Genomic DNA, 26,612 nt, shown 5'->3' on the forward strand with positions numbered 1-26,612 from the left:
TGCTGTTTTTATCAATTTAGACCAGGACAGCGGGGGAAGGAGATTTATTTCCTTGTTAAAAAAAATGCTCGCGCCAGAGGTGGCCAGCTGTGTGCCTGGTTCCTTGAGCTGAGACAAGCAGTCGGCTGCTTCCAATGGAAAACATAATGGGCCTCGCTTTGCGTGGGGATGTACAGCACAAGACCCCCTCAGAAGGGAACAGATGTGGCAGAACACAAATATGGCCATAGGTGGCGCCCCGTGGAGAGGGAAGCTTATTTTATGCATCTTTCAAGTACAGTGGTTAATTTGAAAAAGAGACATAAGCAGAGAGGCCTCAAGTTTTTTCGAAGGAGGCCCTTATAGAGTGGAACATATTTTATAATTTTTACATCTGAATGAAACTGTGCTTAATTTGAAAAACGCATAAGTGGAGAAGTGTGGCTCACTGGTTAGAGCGGCAGACTCTGATGCAGAGGTCTGGCCCGGACCAGGGTTCAATTCCCGTCGCGGCAGGGTTTGGGCTCAATGTCCTCGGACCCGATCATTCTCTCACCTCGGTGCCTACTCTAATCATGGGTCCCACTCTGCAACTCTGGGCAATAGCTTGCTTAATCTCCACACCGGCCCTAACCCTAGGATGCCTGGCTTCACCTTGGGGTGCCCAGGAGTGGGCAACTCACAGGAACAGGCCAGGACGGGTTCCTCAGCGGCACAGCGCAGGGACACACTGGCTAGTGTAACCTGGCGCTTTATAAGCTCAGTATTAATATTATTATTAAGTGCAGGAGCTTGAAGTTTATTTGTTAGAAGCCCACTGCTAGGTGTAGCCCCTTAGAGTGTGGAACCCATGTTATACTTCCTACACGTGTCAGGTACAGTGATTTATTTTGAATAACTATGGAAATTGATAGATAAATAAATAAATGAGTGCAGGGGACAAATGTTTTTCTTAGGAGCCCGTTGCTGGAAAGACCAGATGTTGGAGTCACCAAACACCAAGGGTGTATGGTCTTGATTCCACCTCATACCTCTTTCTTCCACCAACCTCCACTTCCTGTCTCTTTATCTCACTCTCGTCGGTTCCTCCACCCTATCTCACACTTTACCTATCTTTATCTTCCTTCCTTTCTGATTTTCTTTAAGTCCTGGTCACCTAAAAAACTGTTTCTGTATGCACCCCAGCACAAATTAAGCACCGGATGTTGGGGGTTGCCCTATGTTTACACTTCTTTAATGTGTGTTACTAGGCACTCCTCTCTGGCCTAAGGTGAGTAGTATCATGCATATGCTGACAATCTTGACAATAGGCTTTGTGGATTTTACTACTCCTTCATCAGGCCCTTGCTGACCAACAAACTGATTGACGCTGTATATTTCTTTTGAGCAAAGTAAGATTTGTTCCACACAAGAAAAACAAGAGCTATGGTATCACAGCTGACCGTTTTAAACGTCAATAATCAAGATAGTAATAAATATAAATAATATAATAATAAACATTTGTTATATGTATGAGTTAAAGAATGCAGAAACCTGGGCTCAAAATCCAGAAATGATGCAATAAAGCTAAATGTAAAAAAGCATGTCAGAATACACCCACTGAATCTGAAACAAACTATCCTTGTATCTTAGTCCTGATGTTTTTCCCCAAATCAAGAAGAAGTTGGATATCCACTAGTTTGGACTATTTATTTCACAGCCCACCTTGACACACGCGTCCCAGAAGACTGCTTCATGGGCTTTGATTTGTCAATCCCCACAGTCTGGCTCACAGGCACATTGAAAATGTAGATGCTAACCAATATTGTGGCATCGCTCTTTGTGTACTCCTCAACCCCATGTTATGTGTTCCGTCTGTGCACTGGCCCCTCCTGCCCAGTACCCATGGGACCCAAGTTCTATAAATAACGTTAATTAATTAACTCACTCTATCTATCTATCTATCTATCTATCTATCTATCTATCTATCTATCTATCTATCTATCTATCTATCTATCTATCTATCTATCTATTTATCTATCTCTCTCTATATATATATATATATATTTATATATATAAATATGTATATATAGAGAGAGAGATAAACATATATATATCTCGATATATATATATATATATATATATATATATCTATCTATATATATATGTATATATATATTTATATATATATATATATATATATAAATATATATATATATATATATATCTAATCTCCCTGGAAAAGGAATATAACACACATTATGCCATCTATTGCTTCAAGTCTGTAATGAGCAAAATTGCTGATATAACTGTGAATATTTTACACTGCGGTGCATATATGCCCGCGGTGTAAGAACACTGGAGTAGGAATATTGCAGGGTAGTGTGGAAATTGGAAAGTCTGTCTTGAGTTTGCAGTACTAGTCTACCAAATTCCACATTTGTATGCCCTCAGAGATGTCTCTTCTAGCTGCCTACCTAATGTCTGCATTTACATAATCTTTGAGACATCCCTTCCAGCTTGTAATGCTTTTACTCAAAAACAAAAGTATTGGACCGTGGGTGGTGGATAGGTGGGGTAGGTTCAAGAAAGATCTCAACTCTAATTTAGATCAAGGCCGACCAAAATTTGATGGAAAAAAGTAAAATAAATTGCATTTATTACAGATGCTCAATACTGATCACATTCTGAATTTTCAAAGACTGTTATTTTAAAACAATTTGTATAGATTTGTGTTGTAATAAGCTTTATCTCCCCTTTGAGGATTATATTAAATCAACACCAGCCTGAATAAATAGAAAGCACCGAGTAAGTAGAGGCTGCTCCTATGATCTGGATTCCATTATTGATCTAGCCCTTTAAAACAATCTTTTTACCCTTCACCTCTCATATAGATGTCAGAGAGGTATGGGATTGAATCCAGTCATTACCTCCTACAATCACAGATGCTCATAATCTTTTATGATTTCTTGAATACCTTAATTTCAGTTTCATAAAAAAAGACAATATATTACATTAAATTTAAAAAGCAATCCCAATAGATTACTTAAAAAAACATTTCATATAAAATATAATGTTGAACATCACCTCAGTCAACCACCTGGATAAAACCTACTATAAGTCTTGTTAAAACTGTTTTAACTACAGGCAATTTCACTCGACAGCTAACACAAAAATTTCAACGGAGTTACATTTTAGTCCTAAAATAAGTGCAATCCAAAAGAATGCAGGAGCCAGGCAATTTGCTCTCACTATTCTCTATCATTATTATAAATATGAATTGTCAGCAAGATCTTGTTTGTTGGAGTGTCAACATCATAAAATGAAGATATCCTAGCTAACTGAGTTATGTATGAAGTTATTATTGCTAAAAAAAACCAGCTCGGACTATTGGACGAATTGGACAGTCCTGTTTATGTCCAGTTAATACTTAAGATTCCTAATCAGACAGTTGATTTTCCAAATTTCTTTAATATTTTGACTTTAATATCTTTTTTTCTTTCTTCTAGAAAATTCCTGCTGTTTAAGTATTTAGGGAACTGGCTTAAACATGCAAGTGAAACACACATACATCAGGGATACTACGTTTTTTCAATCTGTTGAATGTGGTTATGACTTATGGGAACCTGTAAAAACACATGAGGACAATTTTAGAATAAAAAAGTGTTTCTTTAATTTTATATTTGCATGTTTATCTTTTTCATTTAATGGCACATATCCGATACAGTAATTGGTGATTTTGATCCAATTACGGCCAGATTCATCAAGTGGACCTAGAGAGATAAAACCAGTCCTCCGAAAAAGTAGTATTTGAGGGCGAAAAACACTCTATTATAACTTCTGGCAATACTTAAAATGTCACATCTGAATTACAGTCTCCCTAGGGAATACCCAGCCTTTCTCCAGTTGATTTATTGTAGCTATTCTCCTGGCGTGCAGTATAATGATGTATGCTTACTATTGCCTTTTAGACAACAGTTTGTGTAACACTTTACAGTAAAACCTTTTTATTTGTTGTAACTCCGCTCAATCTATCTATAGTCCTGTTTACCATAATGTATACTTGCCATAATATGAAACATTGTTGCTCAAAATATTACACATAATGAAATAAATGAAAAATACTTAAATGTACACATTTAGAGGCTAAAAGTGCAAAAATGGAGAGTAGTCAACACTTGTAATATCATTAACAAAATGGGGGAGGGGCTTATATGGAGCCAACAACATTACAATCATAATTTCTTGTGATCAAAATGAAGCAAATGTTAGGTACAGCATATGGAAATGTGGGTCCCTTTTAATATCCTCAGATGGAGGTTGAATCATCCTATAGTAATATATATAAGAGAATCATAATTTTAAATATGAAATTATAAAGCTTGCAAACTTGACAGCTCTCTTTCTCTTGAGTTACAGATTGATGCTGTCATTTCTGAAAGCTCAAGCTCAGTAATGTCCTAGATTTTAAAATCAATAAATGGGAGCACTGTAATGTCCTTGAAACTCATGTTAAAGGTACAGAGTTTGCCAAATACCACAGCTCAATTGCTATCAGTCTCAAAAGACAAACGATCACTCTGACCTCCACCACCACACACACTTGTGATCTTGCATTGGTTACTTTCATAAAATTTTAATATTTTATATGGGCTATCCTGTGACTTCTGTCCCAATAGTTTTATAATCCCAATGAGACCCTGCATCTATATCAATGGGGATGGCATGATTTTCTAAAGAGAATTAACACTATAATCTTGCTAGATGACACCTTTAATATCCTCACACTGACATGCAGCTAATGTGCTTTTTGCATCCCTTGCCCTCTAAATTCTCTGTATTTGATCAATTGTTCCATACAGCTTTAAATATGACACCTAACTTTCATCAAATTTAGGTATCCTGCTTTATGGTTTAATCTTCCTTTAGGTATTGGCTCTAATCCCGCCTTTCATATAAACTTCAAATATTCATTTCTGCGTGGCCTCCTCCCAAAGGACTGTTTTTATGTCCAATCCTTCAGTCATTACTTTTTTATGCTTCTAAATGTTCTCCACTCAATATTGTACTGTACATGCGGCGTTGGTGATATTTTAAGTAAAAGGACAGATAGGATAGCAATTTCCCAAACTAATGAGCATTTGGTACATCCCTACATCCTAGGGTCTGACTCTATCCCTACAGTGATGTTATGCTGAGATAGGTATTGAACTTTGCACTCACAATATGCATAAGGATACAATTGATTTAACATCTCCAGGGAATTCAGCATTCAATGTCATATGGGATGAATGAACTGATATGATTTGAGATCATCAAAGCATATGGGCTTGTGATCTCTTACCATGGTAACACCGATTGCACCATAAAAAGTTTGGTGTTTCCACAATTAGCCTCTCGTGATCAAGTAAGTACAGACTTTTATTAACCCCTTGAGCGCTCGTGATGGAACCATTCTGTCACGAGCCACGGTGGGGCTGTGCTGGTGACGGAATGGTTCCGTCACGGCCCGGCCGCCGTGCCTGCGCGGTGCGTTCTATTGAGCGGGCGGGGCTGTGACGGAACCATTCTGTCACAAGCACAGCGCCTCCGCGGCTCATGATGGAGTGGTTCCGTCACGAGCATGGCGGCACCGCGCGGCCCCCCTGCCCCCTAGCGCCGTGGCGGAATTACCGCCGCGGCCAAGGGGTTAACTTTGCAAAACCATGAAATCAATGAATCAAATGAGTTGGCCAAATGAAGGGGACATGCAAAGACAATTCTTTAACAATTTTAGCAGATAAAAGGATAGTTATTTCTTCAAAACACCGAAGCGGGATCTCATGTAAAGGGTAATGAGATAAGGCTTGATTGCTTGCAATAATAGACAGGCAGCTACAAGCCCTGACCACAATTCAAAATTTTGTTTAGTAAATGTATGCAAGTTCTGTGATTAAAGTTTAACACTATCTCAGTACAGACTTATTTTAACACACTAAAACATCCATAGATTCTGGGTTTGGCCCATCCTCACGATGTCAGCCTGATTTATGATCAAGAAATTTAAGAGCGTGTCTTGTGACAATAAAACTTGTTGGTTTCATCTACCTTTTTTATATAACATACATAAATTACAAAAATGAATAAAAGAAAGAATTATTGTTAAAAGATTTACATTTATGTAAACCATAAAGCTGTGAAGATGCCTAGATTGTTACAACTCATTAGAGTGTTCTGAAATATACATTTTACTAACATAATTGCTATGAAAACATAAAGAAAAATATATTTTGACTTAAATGTGTTTACGTGAAATTAATGCTCCTATCAAAAAGCATGCATCATTACAGTTCATGGAATGCACTTAGGATAACAGCTTTACTGCCAACCAATACTGATCATTGAGGATTCAAAGTATACAACGCCATAGCAAAAGCCTTGCCATAGACATCACTAGCCAAATTGAATGATGGGTGACTATATGATGATCACCTTCAAGCTTTTTTCTCACACAGTTGTTTTTAATACCACATATGTACTTAAAAATGGAAAAGAAAAAAGAAAAATCAATAAAATATGTTCTAAAAAATATTATAAAGCTAACCTTGTCTTACTGTTGGAATTCATGAGTCAGCTACACTGACATCTGTATCAAGAAGCAAATATTTTCAGAAAATACTTTGGGCATTGAATTACATTATTTCTGATTTATGGGTTTGCTGAAATCGCTGAGGATGGGTCACAAGGATGTTGAGGTTATGGGCTACCGCTGGTGTAAACAATTCTCTTGTCCTGTGTGAAGTGCTACTCGTAGCAGTAGTCTGGGGCACACAGTTGGTGTTCTCCTAGTCTGCCTCCCACTCAGACCTAGCAGGGCCCACTGGGGGACTAAAATGTCACTGCTGACGTGAACAAATGAGAGTTTGAATTGAAAAGGCAGACTTACTTGGCACTTTTCTGCAGGGATATTTTCTAAATTCAATAAAACATTCTTTAGGGGGGTTGCAAATGTTTATTCTGCTCTCTGTGGCTTTTGAAAAAACACCCAGGTCCAGGGCATTAGGTGGGATGAAAAAGAGTGTGGGGGCATCCTCTAAAAGGGGCATAGCCTATGTAATTAAGGACATGGCTTAAACATGTAACCTACATTTCTTTGATTTGAATGCCATAGTGTACAACCCGACTGAGCTTTCTGTTATTGCGTCACACAGCTACTGACATGTGCTTAAAGCCAGCAAGGAATATTGAATTTGTCAATGTTTAATTGTATTAGATAAATAAGTAATAACAATGATTTTCTTGTAAATAATTAGTATTGAAGATGTTTCAATTCTGAAATGGTGAGACTGTTAATTAAGCATTATCTAGGCCTGTGGAATGGTTAATTGTCTTCAGAGTGCCTCAATCACTCCTGTTACGTTCTCTCTTTGTTTAACATGAACGCCATTTTTCTCTCCATATCGCGTCCATCTACATTTCTTACACTACATCTCTTTCCTCTTCCGCACCCTCTTTTAACTACCTTTTGGATGCACTTCTTTGCATCTCTTTCACTTCACCACCCCAAACATACAACACACCCTACTACAGTTTTCTTTACTTTCACCTTGTCAATAGTTTGACAGCTGGGCACCTCCGTTACACACATTTGCACAAAATCACAATTGCAACAGGCAGTTGTGACCATTGCTCTGTTTGCTCTGCAGAGAGGCTACTAATTGTATGACAATTTAGTCTGACCCCCTTTCTGACCCACTAACAGGCACTGTGGGAAACCTACACTGCCTTCATCCTCCACTACAGACCTGTCAGTCATGGCCCGTTATAAACACCTGGAGGTGCATCAGTCCAAAGTATGCACTGTACAACAGTAATATGCCACACAGTGGTTAATTAAAAGAAAAAAGTGCTGGGGCTCTCGTCAGAAGGCAGCTTGCACCAGCCCATTTCTCCTGTTAGCACCGCCTAAAACAGAACCAACTACTAACCATGAAAGTGGAGAGAAGATGTGGCATAATGGCCAGAACTGCTGGACTCAGAGCTGGGAAAACAGGTTCGAATCTCGTCGGCAGCTGAACATCCTGGAAATCTGGGCAGATCACTTACAGCTTGTAATTCACTTAATCTCCCCCGTGCCTACCATAAATGAATGTGTCCTTAACTGGTGCTCATAAAAAGCGCTGTGTTCATGATTAAGTGCTGGTGCCCAGCACCAGAAACCTCTGGCTCAAATTAAGCACTGACGCCAAATGTAAAAAATATAGATACGCAACATCCTGGAAATAGCTAACACTCTTAGGGAATGCAAGATTATGTAAAATATAAACTGGAAATACAATGCCGACATGGATTAGCATAAAGTTTTTACATTCATTGGTCAGAAATCGATCAGCGTTTTTACCAGTAAAATTTAGGACATGAATAGGGGTCCAATAGGGACGCAATTCAATGTCAGTTTCAATTACTAACAAGTCTGAGATCCAGAGGGACCCAGCCCACGTAAAGCACTGCCTGCCCACATGAGGGCGTACATTGTTTGGTATTGCTCTAGCTTACAATTCAAGATCTTTTTGGATTGAGGCTTTGCAATTAATTTCCATTCAATTATGTTTCTACACAAAAATTAAGAATGTATTTTTACTTTTATGCTCCGCACTTTTTTCTATATTAAATTACAAAAGATGTCACACTGAAAGAGCGACACTCGTGTCATGTGGGGCAGGAATGGTTGAATGGAAGCGGTCCCCGCCTCCTGTAGTGCAGGATCCGATCCCAGAGAGCTCTCATGATGGAATGAGATGTATCTGAGTCATCAATCCCAGCAATAATGCTAGGAGGCATCTGAGGCAGATACCTGCCCCTCTGCCTTTTCCCAGATCCCACTTCCGACTCCGGGCATGTTGCTAATAGACACAGAGTCGGATCCATGCAAGAGTTTAAGGATATCCTCTTAAAATACATTTTAAATCCGAATAATTGAAATTGTTCTAATTTATGGAGTCATCGATTATCCTGAAACCATGACATGAATCCAACTCTCCTGCAGTTACAATGGACACCCATTCTTTACTCGCTTTCCTATCAGATTAATACAGATGAGGAAAGGTTTTAAAGAGGGAGCTAAGGTCATATAAGGAATAACACTTTCAAATTACTTGAGGGGCATTATTTGAGTTATTTTATAACACATGGGAATATCATTTTCAATATCAACCCTGCTGCCACCAGGGACCCCTTCTCATTCTAATAGTACATGCTACATCAAGCATAGACTTTCTTCATGTATGTGTCCAAATAAACATTGTTCCCCTTACATTGATCAACTATCAAGAAAGACAATAAGCTAGCTGCTTCAAACCTTTTAGAAAATAAAAGATCAAGCAATGGCAAGGCGACTGGGTCTGACTGTTTGTAAGGAGAAGTGTTTGGTACTGGTTGGATTTATTTGTTTGTGTTTCCCCCAGCAGTCTTTGAAAGACAATGCAATAATGAAGCAACCTCTTGAGCTACTGGACAATGGAAGCTGGGAGCAGAGCTCCTTTCCTGAAAACACTGCATTACCAAGGTTAAGATGTATCCTTAAAGCAGAGTGTTATGAAAAGATGTCAGAAGATGAAGTTTGCATTGTAAATGGTGAACTTAAGAGGCATAGGCAGCACAATATTGTGTGAAAGATGTTTCTGGCAAAGGGCCAGAATTCTCATTCAAAAAACAGAATTTGGGAAGGGTCAAGGGAATATATTTAACGACCTACCATTTCATTTCCCTATACACAGACTAACAGACACAAGGAAATGGAAGGTCAAATATGTGTTGCTGTACTAGAAACTAAAAACACGCCTGGTAGTGGATTGATAACTACACTATGGCGCTGTGCAGGTGGTCAACCACTACCACCTACCAGGCGTGTTTTTATGTTTAACACTTAGACATTTTCCATTAAATATATATTTTTTGTCTAAGTAGTTGATTTTAACTTTTCACCACAGCACTGCACCACACACCTTGATGACCATTCTTGAGTAACAGCTTGGCTAGAGATTTCGACACTACATCCATACCCGCACCATCTTCTGATGGGTTGGGCGGCTGTTTGGATATATTTACAAATATCCCACATGATGAAATTCCGCCAAAGGGGTGGTCTGATGGGAATATCTCAGTCAGCTGGAATGCTCTTCACTATTTACAACTCTCAGTTTTTCTAAGTTTCTAGTACAGCAACACATATTTGACCTTCCATTTCCTTGAGTCTGTTAGCCAGAATTCTCATTGCCTTGTTATGAAAGCCTATGTAGTCTATGCTTTGTGATATAAAAGCTGTAATCCAACAACAGTTTATTGTACAGCAAAATGAACCAAATGAAGGCACAAGGGCGATTAGTGAATACAACTTTCTTAAATAACAGTCTAGGGCATCCAAAGAGCAAAAAAACAAATCATTGGGGCGAGGACTACAATGGCAGGAAAACAAGTCTCAGAAAGTACAGTGACAAAGAGTAGATGCCTACACTGACACTGGGAACACACCAACAATGCAAGGATATGGAGACTGCACCCAAACGTACACTAAGCCAGTAAAGGTGAGTGACACACATTGCACAGACACTGAGCTCGGGAAGACACTTGTGTCTCAAGTGAAAACCCACCAACACTTGGAAAGGGCACACTGTGCCAGAGGAGAGAAGCCTCACACACCACACTGGCAACAAGGCAGAAAAGACCCAAGCCTCAAGCACCAGGAACACAGCAACAATGGCAACCGAGGTGACACAAACACTAAGACAATACTACACAAAATACAGTGGCATTAATACAAAGAATGCAGATATGGCACACACTGGTAAAACATCACCAGCACTCGTAAACTGCAGACTGACTTATCACGCGGTGCTGAAAGTGAGAGCCACACACTGGAACTGGAGATATTGGCACATAGAGTGCAACCGACACACATGACAAACACATCACACTTCAAAACTCAAGACCCACTCTCCTGATGAAGCCTCTTTCACTGGGATAAAATGCAACTAGCAGACAACACACTGAAATGAACACAGCACCAAGAGACAAGTAAAATGCTGAACAATTTGCTATACAAAAAACACTTAGCACAGTAGTTGCGGCAGTGTATGTTCTCATCACATCTCTTTCCAGCTACCCACATACTCCACAGATTGGAAGTAAGTCAAGGCTAATGGCACCAGGACAGCATGACCCAGATTAAACTCGGGCACTATTTAACGGAGAACATTTCTCAGGCATGGCAGGCCTCAAGACATGCATGCTTTTAGAGACCCTATTCCTCGCATCATGATGCTGCCTGAAACATTCTGTATGTTGAAATTTAACATGTGACTGAGTGTCCATTTTCTCTATAAAACTCTATCATTGTGACATTATGTCAGCATGTTTAAAAAAAAAAGTATAGCAATAGCTGCTGAATTTGTTTGTGTGGTCCTACGTGTTGCTGATTGGGTGAATGGGAAACTGAATCAAAGACAGAGGAATGGTTGGATGGTGACTTAGTGAATGAATCCATAGATGACTGAATGCATATACAAATGGGTCAGTGCAGGGGTGGATACATGAGTGACTGCATACATGGACGTGAACACTAATGGGTGTTTTCAATGGATGAATGGTGAGTGTGGATGAATGCGTTGATGGGTGGGCCCATGGGTGGCTACAATCATGTTTGAAACAGGAGACAGGTTTCCACTTCTGCTGCTGTTCATTCACCCAGGCATTCACCTATTCATTCATTAATGCATGCACCTGCCTCTCACTGGTTCATCCTCCCACAATCAGTCACATTTATCCACATAACCATTACATTCAGAGTTGCACCCCTCCTCCCCAATAAAGCCCTGTAGGAACACACACAAACCTATCCATAAATATTCAAACACTTTCACCAATAGAAAACATAATCTATAGGCTTTACTAATGCATATGTTTGTTCTTGATGCTCATGACAGAAACTCTGCTCATGCCAAACTTAATCAGCATGGGCAATACCGACAGATCGGTTTTAAAGCAATGTCGTATGGAAAAGTGAAGCATTACAAGTAAATCGGAATGAATGTGTTTTTGTGTGGAAACTAAGAACTGCAGAATCATATTAATGTTGGTTAACCTCGTCCATGCTCATGACGAGCTGAGTTCGTCATGAGGCACGGTGCTCCGGTGCTCAGCTGTGGAACGCTCGCATGCGGGGATAACTCTCCTGCTGTGCTGAGCGTTCCACGGAAACGGGTGTGGTCATGACGAGTTCAGCTCATCATGAGCACACGAGCACTGTGCCTCATGACGAGCTGACCTCGTCATGAGGACCGGGGCGCTGCGCGTGCCCCCCCCCCCCGCCCAGGAAGGGAATTACCCCCGCACAGAAGGGGTTAAGAAATCAGGGGAGAGTTGCACTGTCAAGCCAGACTTAAAAATGCATGGAATTTAAAGACTGCTCTCCCTCCATCTGTGCTGCTGCCAGAGAAAGACAAACACTACAATGTATCCAGTTACCTAAGACACTTTTGCAGCTTCACAATGTCATGCGTGTGCCCATGAAAGTTCAAGAACGGCCAGCTGGATAAATGAACAAAATGATCACAGCTTCGTGGGGATCAAGCACTTTTTTTGGGTGGAAGCACACAACTTTTGACCAATCAAAACATATACTTCTGGCTTCCAACATGTGGGTGGAGCCAAAGCCCCCCTCTAGTGATGCTCACATAATTGTTTAGCGACCGCTGCGCTGTCAGGCCAGACCAGGAAAGGGGCGTGTGAAGAAGCAAAAAGAAACAAATCTTTACTGCTCAAAGAACAGACACTGTTAAGTACAACTGCTCAAAGAAAAGACTCTGCTCACTAAACCGTGATTACTGTGTATCAAAAGTGCCTTTTTGAGCGTGGCACTAATGTGCACATGCTCAATGTTATGCATCCAGTGTGAAACACATCCAACCTGCTTCTCCAGTACGCCGGCACTCATCGGCACATTGTCAGGGGTGCCTTGTCATTGTGAACAGATTTGTCTTTATAGTAGACACTATTCAGCGTTTGTTTGCTGACAGCACATTTTTGTTGCTATGTTCCTCTACTCTCTCATGTTAAAGACAGGAGTAAGTATAGAAATACAGTATGTGCAATGGAAACAACTCATCATCACATCAGAGGAAAGCTGCTAATCATTGGCCTCTGCTTAAAATATGCAACCCATGCAACTCCGACCTAGCCAGAAAAGCAACAGAGCACTCTATCAGAGCACGCAGAGCAGAACAAACATTTTACTGGGCCTCGGTGGAATTTCAGTTACACCGGAGAAGTCGGAGCAATGTTGGTAATTCTGCGTTACTCTTTGACACACAATTACCGATAATGATGCGATTACTCCTAGCGTATATTGGGGGACAGAATCCTATCGCTTGCACTCTCTTTTGATGTTCTACTGCATTTAGGGCTATTTCTTTGCACAAAATGCATCCTCGCGCCCACTTTGGATTCAAGAGCGCATTTGGCAGTAAGGAAATAGAACTAAATGTCAGGTGTAAGTTGGGTGAAAATTCTACCCCAAGAACACATTTAGCGAGTACGAGCATCTGCTTACGCTTGCTATTTGTGTTCTACTTCATTTAGATGCAAGGGGAAAGTTTTGCACCAAAAGATATTGATAAACCCAGAATTGCTCTTCTGATGTAATTCCTCTATAATTTCACGTGGTTACGCTATACAGAGTTACGCATGTTACGCCCACCCCTACATTTCATAAAAAACTCAGAGGAGAAACACTAATTGCCAGTGCATGCTCAGACATTACGCATTAGATACGAGCAGCCCTTGACCATCAGACTTCAGAGCATGCGCTGTTAGGAGTGGGTAGTGTCTGTACCATGGAGATGCTCGTTACCATCGGTTTAGATGAGAGATAGTAAACATCAGAAAGGCTCAAATAATATGCTCCAAGCAACCAACTATCCTCATGATTGGAGCATGCATAGCAGAAGAAAGTATTACTGCAGTTTCAGGGGAGAACATGGATGTCATTTGGGAGTAGTCAGGGGTTGCAGCTGTGACCTCTAGCTTGCTCTCTGCTACTCCTGGCACTTCCTCTGCGACCCTTGGCCTTAGACGAAGCAAAGTTTTGCCCCATGGGGGATCATCTCTGTTCACCAGTGCCTGCTTAGAAGACCTCAAGCACTAGATATGAGCAGCCCTGAGCATTTCAATATAATTTCAATCTGTTTTGTGGGAATGCTTTGTCCTGAGGCCTCCTTCTGCAATGTGTCAAGTTAATGCACATTCACTTTTGTCACAATCCGTGGCAGTAAACGCAGTAAACGCAGTAAACGCAGTCCCTAGTGGACTCATGCAGCAACTGCAGCTGAGTACTGCATGCTCACTAATACAGAATTTCTGTTTGGATTTTACTTTACTGAGCTACAAACAGAAGTGAATGCATCAAGAGAGCATGTGCAAGAGAACCATCTATTTACTACAAATATTAATCACAACCCTATGCTTGAACGTATGCTGTTTCACGAGGCATCCGTTTGTCATCAACGTCTGTCTCCTCTTCAGGCTTTTTAACTCCTAGCATAAACCAGTGGCATGAAACCACTCCACAACCAGACCCATACAATATGAGACACCAATCACTGCATGGTCACTGTGATCACTGTCTGTTTTCTGTTCATGCTCATTATCTGCAGACAACAATCAATGACCCAAAAGCACCGTATATGCAGATCCATACTACTTCATCAAATGCCTAGAGGCTGGTGAAGAAGACATGCACCCTAAGAGAAGAAAAGCTAATCACCAGGGCAAGCTCAATGAAAACCTTCAGCGCTGGGCATGAGCACTCTTTGAGCTTTTTCAGATAAGTGCAACCATAACACTGCAACACTGAAAAGTAATACAAAAAAGGGTTGCTTTTTGTATAGAATGCATGTCCACCACAAAGAATTGAATGGGCGGTGTTTGAGTGAACTATTTAGATTGAAAGTAGTGCCTCGTGCATTTCAGTGCAAACACTCCATATATAGTGGAATTATACAGCAAAACCCCAAAAGCATAAGGTATTGGAAACACTCTGCTAGGGCAGAGCTAAAGACCACTCTAGGCATATTTGAAATGTTTGAAAAGAAAGTGTCTGATAGGCAACTAAAGTATTCTGTGGCCAGGCGTAAAAATTACCTTGGACTGTGCCTCTCTGCAACTTAAGAGCATAATTATATGCACTTAACAAGTTTACAGATTTAGGCCTGGGAAGAATCCTACCCCTGTAAAAGGTTGCAAGGCAGGTTTGGAATTGTTCCTCCATAAGTTGGCGAACACCCACAAACTAGCATGGACGCAGTCTGGAAGAACACATCATATCAGAACTTCAATTACAACACTGGTCTAGCTGTGGTGTGGACAACATCTGTAACTCAGCAGCTGTTTCTCACGTTCGCAAGTAACTATTCTGTTGCTCTTTGCCAGTGTTTATTATCTCACCCTCTGCTCATCTATGGTGTTTGTGGCTGGCTCTCGCTCCACTTTGGACCCTTTCTGTATGCTCTGCCTGTCACAGAAGCTCCATTCATTCATTGAACGTACATCAGTAGAGGCTACCAGTCTGATGTCAGAGCTGTGAATAACAGGGTTTTAAAAACTTGTCTTCATGCCGAAGATTCCCTTTGGAAATCATAGAGGCATATAGACTTATGGACAAGTGACTAAACAACAGGGATGTTTTTTCCAACAGGTTCTAAGGAGGCCTGGGCGGAGTTTGCAGAGTTCCGCTGTGCGGAACAAATCAGGGCGAATTGTATCACGTGCAGCGCAAGAGGCGCTGCTTCTTTCTGCAGCTTGAGTAGATGTTTACTCGATTCGTTCTACTCGAGTGGCAGATATCTCAATGTGAACGGACAGTTTCTCAATGCATGCAGTAGCGACCACTCATGTTGAGAAATCTCGCTGCGAGGTGTTCTGGAGTAAGATTTTCCTCGCTCATGCTCGCCAACTTAGCCTTGGTAAACACGAGCAAGGAAAAAACTCCGCTCTGCTGAGTTTTTGGGAACTCCATGCTCTAAGCAGAGCGCAGAGTGGGAAAAACCCTGCAGACTCCACGAGCAGAGCGGAATTTCATGCCCAAGCCTGGTTATAAGTGATACCAAAAAAGAGGGTGAGAAGGAAGCTTTAGAGGTCTATGATGTCACTCAGAACCCCGAGATGAAAAGCTCCCTGGTTAGTTATCATTACGAATCTATATTTTTATGTTATGTTTGGCAACCCCCAATCATCTTCCTGCTTTCAGTAGCTAAGGAGGGGTAGAGCACTCCTGGATAGCCATACAAAGCATGGCCTCACCTCAGTGACCTGCTCCCTGCTACATCTGGTACCCTACCACACGCCCTCACCAACACCTGTGTTTATCATCATCCCACTCCCAAATCAACAAATAACAGGCTGGTGTCCTGCCGCCCACCCACAACACCCGTTCTTACTCCCTTTCCAAATATAAAAATATAATACCTGATTTCCTGCTACCAAACCCCACTGCCCTCTGTGCCTCCCCTCCCCCACTTCCCATCATTCTCTGCTCTCCATCACCTCAGGGGACCAGCACCCCACTGGCAGGCTCTCTGAGAGCCCTTCCAGAGCCGCCTAAAACTCCTTTATGACCTGGAAACAGTGGTTCTCAATGAGAACCATACTTAACAAATTATTTTAGTTAAATCGTGGTGAGGTTAACACGTGCTAATCCATGAAGGACCCTTTATAAAAAATTAAACAAACTGATTATTCACTGTTTCCAATATGTATGTGCTCAGGCCTGATTTTGTTTCAAACACAGACCTGCATTTCAAGTTTTGAATTGGAACCAGTGCATTGCCTTGGAATCTTTTAGTGTAAACAACAGAATTAGTGTAAAATCAGTTATCTACTGGTGCAACTACAGTTTGTAATAGTGCTTAGTTTGTAAAAAAAAAAAAAGGAAGTGTCAGAGCCTTCATCAGGAGGCCACTGCAGCTTGCACCACCAACCTGCCCGTGCCATCGCTCCCAAAGGCAGTACCTATGTTTAAGGTTGACAATTCAGACTAGTTGACGCCCCCAAAACTATAAAAATGACTTGAGCGGCAGGAATTAGTTGTTTGTATTGTACATTGAATTAAAAATTAACAGTTGTTCTGCTCATCCCTAAATATTACAAGCAGCTCCCCGTGTGACAGCTGTCAGAAGTGCCAGTGATGACAGTTAAGTGCTGGTGCTGAGCAGCGGAATCAACTGGCTCAAATTAAGCACTGGTTTGTACCATTTTGAATTACATGAGAAACGAAGCTGGGATTTTATTAAAGACACGGAGGCTAGCATTATGCATTAATCTTTCGTCTTTCTTGCACACTACTCCAGCAGCTCCTTCAATGAATACAGAACTTTTGAATTCTGACTAGATAAAGCCTCTAGACCCCAACACTCAGCCTTCTTTGCTGCTCCTGCAGATAAGTACTGTGTGGAGAGTGTGAGGATATTTAGAAAAGAATTGTATAGAGATTTTCACCATTTTTGTTTTTACGCCACTACAAGACGTTTATGATATAGCCTCGTCTTCTGAACTCAAAAACAAATGTAACCACTAGACTTCACTTTAAGGACATGGTGATAAGATAAAGTCGCTTCTCCGCCCACTTACCTAACACAGCTCAACTCACACACGTAAAAAAAGGCTACCTCAGTCTCAGCACTGCTCTATGCCTCACAAAGACTGTCTCTGCCTCGCCGTCTTCTCTATGCCTCACAAAAACTGGCTCTGTCTCAGCGCCTGCTCTCTCCCTCCTCACGCCAGACAAGGCTCGCTGTGCCACAGCCCTTGTACAGCTCTTCCTTCATCCCCACCTCACACAGACCGAGGCTCTCTCTGCCTCAACCCCTGCTCTACCCACCTCACACAGACCGAGGCTCTCTCGCTCTGCCTCGGCCCCTGCTCTCTTCCACCTCACAGAGACAGAGGCTCTCTCTGCTCACTCCCTGCTCTCCCCGCCTCACACAGACCGAGGCGCTCTCTGCCCTAACCCCTGCTCTCCCCACCTCACAAAGACCGAGGCTCTCTCTGCTTACTTCCTGCTCTCCTCACCTCACACAGATCGAGGCGCTCTCTGCCTTAGCCCCTGCTCTCCCCGCCTCACACAGACTGAGGCTCTCTCTCTGCCCTAACCCCTGCTCTCCCCGCCTCACACAGACTGAGGCTCTCTCTCTGCCCTAACCCCTGCTCTCCCCACCTCACACAGACTGAGGCTCTCTCTCTGCCCTAACCCCTGCTCTCCCCGCCTCACACAGACTGAGGCTCTCTCTCTGCCCTAACCCCTGCTCTCCCCACCTCACACAGACTGAGGCTCTCTCTCTGCCCTAACCCCTGCTGTCCCCACCTCACACAGACCGAGGCTCTCTCGCTCTCTCTGCCTCAGCCCCTGCTCTCCCCACCTCACACAGACCAATGATCTCTCTGCCTCAGCCCCTGCTCTCCCCACCTCACACAGACTGAGGCTCTCTCTCTGCCCTAACCCCTGCTGTCCCCACCTCACACAGACCGAGGCTCTCTCGCTCTCTCTGCCTCAGCCCCTGTTCTCCCCGCCTCACACAGACTGAGGCTCTCTCTCTGCCCTAACCCCTGCTCTCCCCGCCTCACACAGACTGAGGCTCTCTCTCTGCCCTAACCCCTGCTCTCCCCGCCTCACACAGACTGAGGCTCTCTCTCTGCCCTAACCCCTGCTCTCCCCACCTCACACAGACTGAGGCTCTCTCTCTGCCCTAACCCCTGCTCTCCCCGCCTCACACAGACTGAGGCTCTCTCTGCCCTAACCCCTGCTCTCCCCACCTCACACAGACTGAGGCTCTCTCTCTGCCCTAACCCCTGCTCTCCCCACCTCACACAGACTGAGGCTCTCTCTCTGCCCTAACCCCTGCTGTCCCCACCTCACACAGACCGAGGCTCTCTCGCTCTCTCTGCCTCAGCCCCTGCTCTCCCCACCTCACACAGACCAATGATCTCTCTGCCTCAGCCCCTGCTCTCCCCACCTCACACAGACTGCAGCTCCCTCTGCCTCAGCTCCTGCTCTCCCCACCTCACAGAGACTGAGGCTCTCTCTCTGCCCTAACCCCTGCTCTCCCCATCTCACACAGACTGAGGCTCTCTCTCTGCCCTAACCCCTGCTCTCCCCACCTCACAGAGACTGAGGCTCTCTCTCTGCCCTAACCCCTGCTCTCCCCGCCTCACACAGACTGAGGCTCTCTCTCTGCCTTAGCGCCTGCTCTCCCCGCCTCACACAGACTGAGGCTCTCTCTCTGCCCTAACCCCTGCTCTCCCCACCTCACACAGACTGAGGCTCTCTCTCTGCCCTAACCCCTGCTCTCCCCACCTCACACAGACTGAGGCTCTCTCTCTGCCCTAACCCCTGCTCTCCCCGCCTCACACAGACTGAGGCTCTCTCTCTGCCCTAACCCCTGCTCTCCCCGCCTCACACAGACTGAGGCTCTCTCTCTGCCCTAACCCCTGCTCTCCCCACCTCACACAGACCGAGGCTCTCTCACTCTCTCTGCCTCAGCCCCTGCTCTCCCCACCTCACACAGACTGAGGCTCTCTCTCTGCCCTAACCCCTGCTCTCCCCGCCTCACACAGACTGAGGCTCTCTCTCTGCCCTAACCCCTGCTGTCCCCACCTCACACAGACTGAGGCTCTCTCTCTGCCCTAACCCCTGCTCTCCCCGCCTCACACAGACTGAGGCTCTCTCTCTGCCCTAACCCCTGCTGTCCCCACCTCACACAGACCGAGGCTCTCTCTCTGCCCTAACCCCTGCTCTCCCCGCCTCACACAGACTGAGGCTCTCTCTCTGCCCTAACCCCTGCTCTCCCCACCTCACACAGACTGAGGCTCTCTCTCTGCCCTAACCCCTGCTGTCCCCACCTCACACAGACTGAGGCTCTCTCTCTGCCCTAACCCCTGCTGTCCCCACCTCACACAGACCGAGGCTCTCTCGCTCTCTCTGCCTCAGCCCCTGCTCTCCCCGCCTCACCCAGACTGAGGCTCTCTCTCTGCCCTAACCCCTGCTCTCCCCGCCTCACACAGACTGAGGCTCTCTCTCTGCCCTAACCCCTGCTCTCCCCGCCTCACACAGACTGAGGCTCTCTCTCTGCCCTAACCCCTGCTCTCCCCACCTCACACAGACCGAGGCTCTCTCTCTGCCCTAACCCCTGCTCTCCCCGCCTCACACAGACTGAGGCTCTCTCTCTGCCCTAACCCCTGCTCTCCCCGCCTCACACAGACTGAGGCTCTCTCTCTGCCCTAACCCCTGCTCTCCCCGCCTCACACAGACCGAGGCTCTCTCTCTGCCCTAACCCCTGCTCTCCCCACCTCACACAGACCGAGGCTCTCTCTCTGCCCTAACCCCTGCTCTCCCCGCCTCACACAGACTGAGGCTCTCTCTCTGCCCTAACCCCTGCTCTCCCCACCTCACACAGACTGAGGCTCTCTCTCTGCCCTAACCCCTGCTGTCCCCACCTCACACAGACCGAGGCTCTCTCGCTCTCTCTGCCTCAGCCCCTGCTCTCCCCGCCTCACCCAGACTGAGGCTCTCTCTCTGCCCTAACCCCTGCTGTCCCCACCTCACACAGACTGAGGCTCTCTCTCTGCCCTAACCCCTGCTGTCCCCACCTCACACAGACCGAGGCTCTCTCGCTCTCTCTGCCTCAGCCCCTGCTCTCCCCGCCTCACCCAGACTGAGGCTCTCTCTCTGCCTCTCCTCTCCCCCCCTCTCACAGACCCCGGTCTCTCTCTGCCCCGCGCGCTCAGTCTCCTTTGACAGGCAAATTTGCAGACATTGCCCGAGGATAACAACCTCGTTTGACAGCCAATTAACCGTGAATAGTCAAAGCCAAGGCAGTTTGCATTACATAAATGGGAAATTAGATTCCCTTCCCTCCCAAGAAACAAAAAAGCCCCTCTCCTTAAGACGGCAATAGACATCTCAGCATCACAGCTTCTAAGCACGTCTGCCCAAAGCCCTCGGAGACATTCTGCAATCAGCGGAAGGTGGTTTCATTTAATTTGTATAATGTAATTTTTGTAAATGTATATTACATTTTGTGCGGAGATCATTATCACGCAGATAATATAAATGTTGGCATAGATGTCATAAAACACCTTTAATGTCTTTCTGACAGATATTAAAAGCAATAAGCGCTGATCCCGCCTAATGGAAGTTTTCAGAGAGAACATTTCAATTATTACCATTTTATGCATTTTCAGCCACTTTCATTTTGCCACCTGATATATTTCTGGGACTCTTGCTGCTGAATCCTGGGCAATTAATAATACTGTTGCTATTAATGCCCACGCGCCCCCCCGTTTCTTTTCTTCTTGGTTATCGCTGCGTGGGATTGCTTTTTTTCCCTACAGTTGCTTTTGCTCTAAATATTAGGTTTGTGATTAGAGAATGTAAGGTGCCTTTTATGGATTTACCTGTCATCTCGCGCCAGAACTCCCCTGTCAGGTGGTCGGTGTCTGTGATGAAGAAGTGATTGTCTTTGCTTTTTTCTGTAATGATGGCAAATAAAAACCACATGTTTTAATGCACATGAACCATTTATACATTGACACATATATAATACAGACAAGCGGACGGAAGGACGGACAGACGGATTGATAGATGGATTGATAGATAGATAGATAGATAGATAGATAGATAGATAGATAGATAGATAGATAGATAGATAGATAGATAGATAGATAGATAGATAATGCACACACATTCTGATATTTGTTAATGTATGTGCATTCATACATGTGTGTCGGTATGAATACATACACATACGTGCATCTATAAAGAAATATAATAGATAGATAGATAGATAGATGATAGATAGATAGATAGATAGATAGATAGATAGATAGATAGATAAATAGATAGATAATGCAGACACATTCTGATATTTGTATATGTATGTGCATTCATACATGTGTGTCCATATGAATACATATACATACGTGCATCTATAAACAAATATAAGGAGGTGTGTGAATGCTAGTTCAAATACACAGAAATGTAGACAAAAAATGTCTACTTAGAAAGCAGTCTAAAAATGCATTTCCGAAAGCTTATCAGAGAATCTGTGCGGTAACACCCTTATTATCACAGTAATTGAGGACTGTCACCTCTGATCTCTCTACCAGTGCCTTAGCCCCCACCACCTACCCCACGCCATCACACACCCTGCTCTCATTCTAAAAGGGTGCCAGCTGCTCTAGGAGTTACCACAGACTACCACCGCTGTGCTTACATAAGGCAGTGTTTGTAACTAACTTTTTAAAAAGACAAAACAGGTGCATTATTGGTGTTATGCGACATCTGAACAGCAGACGTGCATTAACTGTGCATTATTAAAGTAAAATAGCATCTGATTTGTATCTGCCTCTGAAAGCTGAAAGGATGAGTCGCATCTGCTTACATATAAACCATCCCTGTAGGTTATAAATGAATATCTGCAGGAGGCGGTAAACTTGCTGCACTGTGTTGTAGTATTATTTTGAAGCATCCGGACCCGTATAAAGGCTCTTAACACCCCCATTTCTAAGGAGCCACTCCTGATTTCCATGAAGTGGCTCTAGGGGTGCTCAGTCAACCAGATTTCGAACCGACGCCTTTGAGTTCGTTTAAAACAAGGCCTAAAAGTATTTCAAGCACCTCTACCTCATCCACCCTTTCCCGTTCAACACCCTCCCTGATTTTACCTCTCTGTACCCCTCCTGCCTATAATCAATCTTCTCATTTCTCTCCGACACCACCAGATTTTTACTGGGATGCGCGATTTAAAATGGGCTTGTGTTTCTGACTATGACATTATGAGGGATTCAACGATTATGTTCGAAGATGCAATTCGTATTTATTGAAATAGAAACAATTTATTTCGTTCCAGTCAATAATTCCGTGCCGATCTGTAACACACCACTCTTTCGCTCCAACGTATAAATCATCAACACTGTTTACGTTTGTTATTTGTGTTGATCCACCCCAACCCTCACTTCCCCTAGAGTTGTATTTGTCAGTATTATGGGGGTTAGCCCCGCGGCTTACCAGGAAACGAGCTGTCTTCTTTCGCTGGCGGGATTACATGGCTGTCCTCCTTAGATTTCTGATGCTGTGAAAGAGAAGTGACTAACATTGAATGACATGGTGGCCCCTACATTAGTAGTCATGCATTACGACATGTGGTCTTCCGTAATACAGGCATGCAATGTGGCTACTGTACTTCTGACTACACCTTTACATTCGTTATTAAAAACGAGTTACTAGGCGAAGTTTTAAACTGGTGTTTAGATTTTCCTCCCCTAGCCTCGCCCACCGCGTTGCTAAATCTTACGTGTTTTTCAGCCTACTTGTGTCCTACTCCCTAAAACAAAATATCACATTTCAGTGCAATGCCAACTCTGGTACGAAAGATATTATTTTCTCGTCACCTTTGAAATGTCTAAATCGATATGTTACTAATATGTCAACTATGTCAGTTTGTGAGAGCGATTTCCACTTTTTTAGCTGATAATGTTGGCATTTCGTATCTGTTTTAGGCTTTCCCCCCAGGGATGAATCCTTCGACTCAATAAAAACGAGTGGAGAATATAGAAATATTTGCTCACTTTTCGTATATCTAATGGGGCCGATGTAAAAGAAAAGTTGCTACATGTTTTACATTGGGGGCTAAATAAATAAAAAAAATAAGGTCGCCTGCATCTTAAACAGGGACACTTGGCATTAATGTGTACATCCTGGTTCTGGCACGATGAACTTTGCGGGCGCAGCTCGGGGCGCCTGTTTAATGCGCCCGAGGCGCCTAACGATATGTCAGAGTTAATGCGTTATTTTCCGACAGCACAGTTTAGAAACAGGAAGATGCAAACCGTGCCACTGAGTCCGAGCTGTATCATCTGAAAATAAGGCACTAAGCCACAGAAATATCGGGTTCACTGAATTAACTTTCCCCCTGCAGGCGCATAAAACTGGCGCTCCTCTGGGCAGCGCCAGAAAAGGCCATCCTGATACGGCCCCCGTGTTATATTCCAGCAGCACAACCTCTAACCCTGAAGGGACGAGGGAGGGATGCGCTCTTCTGGCTGAAACCACCCCGCACATGTGCCCCCCTCGCGCGGCCCCATTTGTACGAATTAACACATTGAACGTTCCATGCCCAGCGGCCCCCATTATCCATCTTATTAGGCACATGCAAGCATTCAACTCGGAGCGGAATTTAAATAATAGAAATAATGAGCCGGGGTGGCTTCAGGGGGTATTTACTTCTTTGTAGCCGGGTTCCTCCGGCGGGGTGCGCAGGGGGCTGCAGTCTTTGGGGGGCTCGTCCTGTGAGTCCTTCCGGGGGGCGAGGAGGGGGTCGCTCTGCTCGGCCGCCTCGCTCTCGGGGGCTCTGCTGGGGAGGCGGGGGGCCTCCTTCCGGTGTCCCTCCAGCGCCCCCCGGTCCTCGTCCTGCTCCCCCAGCCCCCGGCTCTGCAGGTAGGGCGGCGCCCCGTCCTCCTCGCCCGGCAGCCGGTGGCTTTCCACGTCCACCTCCTGCTCCTCGTCGTCCGAGTCGGCGCTGTCGCTCTGGTAGCTGCAGCTGGTGCCGGGGGAGGGCGGCTGCCGCTCGGCCCCGTACTCTTCCAGGGAGGGCCCGTGCAGCTTGGCCAGGCTCTCGGCGTCCTTGCCCACCGGCCTGAAGGCCGAGTGGTAGCTGGGCTTGCGAGTGGGGAAGGCGGGCAGGTCCGGGGAGCCCTCGGCTTCGAAGAGGCCGTCCCGGGGGTTGCTGACGGCGCTGCCTTCGCTCTGCTCGGACAGGTCCAGGAAGGCTTGGCGGAGGCTGGGGCTCTCCGCCAGGGAGGTGAGGGCGCCGGGCTGGGGCTGCAGGTAGGTGGGTACCGGGATGCCCCCCGGCGTCCTGGGAGGCCAGAACATGCAGAAGGGCGGGTAGAAAGCGTCCTTGCGCCCCGGCCAGAAGAGCCCCGACAGTCCCGCGCCCTTCTGCGCCCCCGCGGGGTCCCCGTCGTCCTTCTTCTGGCACAGCCCGAAGGCCGGGAAGCTGTAGGGGCTGGGGAAGAGCGAGCTGGCCGGGAACTTTTGCAGCACCCCGAAGCCCTTGCTGGGCACCGGGATGACGGGGTAGCTGCGCGGGGGCTTGCTGGGCAGCGCCGGGGCCCCGTCCAGCTCGTCGTCGTCTTCTTGGAAGCGCGGCCTCTTGTGCGCCAGCTCGGGCCCCAGCAGGTGGGGCGGCAGGGCGGCCGCCCCGGCCTTGAGCGCGCTGAGCGAGGCGGAGCAGTGGCCGTGCGTCAGCGCCCTCTTGCGGCTGCCGCCGTTGAACATGGCCTTGACGTCCTCCCAGGCGAAGACCATCTCGTCGGGCGGCGTCCGGTCGGTCAGCTTCAGGTGGCGGCGCCACGAGTTGAAGTTGGCGGCGTCGGGCTGCGTGTACTTGGCCTCGGGCGTGCGGTGCGAGTGGAAGATGAACTTGTTGGGCGAGAAGTACATGCTGCAGTAGGTGCACTTGATGCACTTGGCGCGGGAGCTGTTGTAGCGGGCGGGGATGAAGCTGCCCCGGCAGCCCCAGGCGCACTCGTGCGACACGTCGAAGGCGAAGTTGTCGGGCAGCTTGGGCGGCCGGTTCTCGCCCAGGAAGGACTTGCAGAGGCGCTCGGCCTCGCGCTTGGTGATCATGCCGCAGCGCCGGGAGGAGATGGGCATGGCCCCCGCGCGCCGCAGGATCTCCAGCTGCACGGGCGTGCACTGCACGCAGGTGATGCCCAGCGCCACCCGCCGGTTGTGGATCTCGTTGTAGCTGTAGTTCTTCAGCAGGGTGTTGGAGATCTGCGCCAGGCACAGGCGCTCCTGCCCGTCGATCACCAGCGACACGATGGGGATGCCGTACAGCACCACCTGGCTGACCTGGTTGGGCTTCATGGCGCCGCCCCGCGGTGCCGGCTCGGAGGGGTAGGTGCCCGGCGGGGAGGCCAGCAGGATGTCAGTGGTGCCCGTGAGGGGGCTGGAGGCCATGGCAGCGGCGGCGGGTCCCGTGGAGCAGCGTCGTGTCGTCCACCCTCGGTGCGCTGGAAGAGAAAACACAAGGACGCTGGTGAGAGGCTGGACCCAGCGCAGCGGATCAAGGCAGAAATACAGTCACTGCGTGTTAATGGTACCCGGGACTCCCTCCCCCGTCACAGCGCAGGGGCGCAGCTATCCACGGTGCAGCAGGTGCAGTGGCACCAGGGCCCGGGAGTGTGGGGGTCTGATAGTGCTTTTTTAATGTAAACAGTGCACGGGAGCCACCCCGCTGCTTGCATCAGGGCCCACAGTGCCCTCGCCGTGCCACAGGCGGGCACGATTTATTATACTGAACAATGCACTACGACTTACCAAAGACACCTGGGCTAATGGCCCGCGCCTTAACAGGATCGTGAGATAATAGTGAAAGTGAATGTGTGTGAGATGCATGCATTGTGCTACAGCCCCAGCACAAGGCCCCCTCAGATGTAGTATTGATGCAAACCACCTGTTCCCATCTCCCAGCCATGATGTCATTTTCTAAATCCGCCCTAAAATAAAATCTGAAATAAATATTATCCTGCGTAACCTTAATTTACCGCTCTTTTGCTGTAAT

At 45.8% G+C, this 26,612-nt stretch overlaps 1 protein-coding gene across 1 annotated transcript in view; it reads right to left on the bottom strand.

The window, feature by feature from the left end:
* The window catches only part of SKOR2 (SKI family transcriptional corepressor 2), a 75,352-nt gene that overhangs the window by 23,419 nt on the left and 25,321 nt on the right, over positions 1-26,612 (bottom strand). The window contains exons 2-4 of the mRNA XM_078677257.1: positions 24,266-26,061; positions 23,051-23,114; positions 21,439-21,513 (exon numbers count right to left, since the gene is read on the bottom strand). Coding sequence (XP_078533383.1) covers positions 21,439-21,513; positions 23,051-23,114; positions 24,266-26,061 — 1,935 coding nt within the window. The remainder of the gene's footprint in view (positions 1-21,438; positions 21,514-23,050; positions 23,115-24,265; positions 26,062-26,612) is intronic.

This window comes from Lissotriton helveticus, chromosome 2_1 (assembly GCF_964261635.1).
Source record: "Lissotriton helveticus chromosome 2_1, aLisHel1.1, whole genome shotgun sequence".
NCBI classification, from domain to species: Eukaryota; Metazoa; Chordata; class Amphibia; order Caudata; family Salamandridae; genus Lissotriton; species Lissotriton helveticus.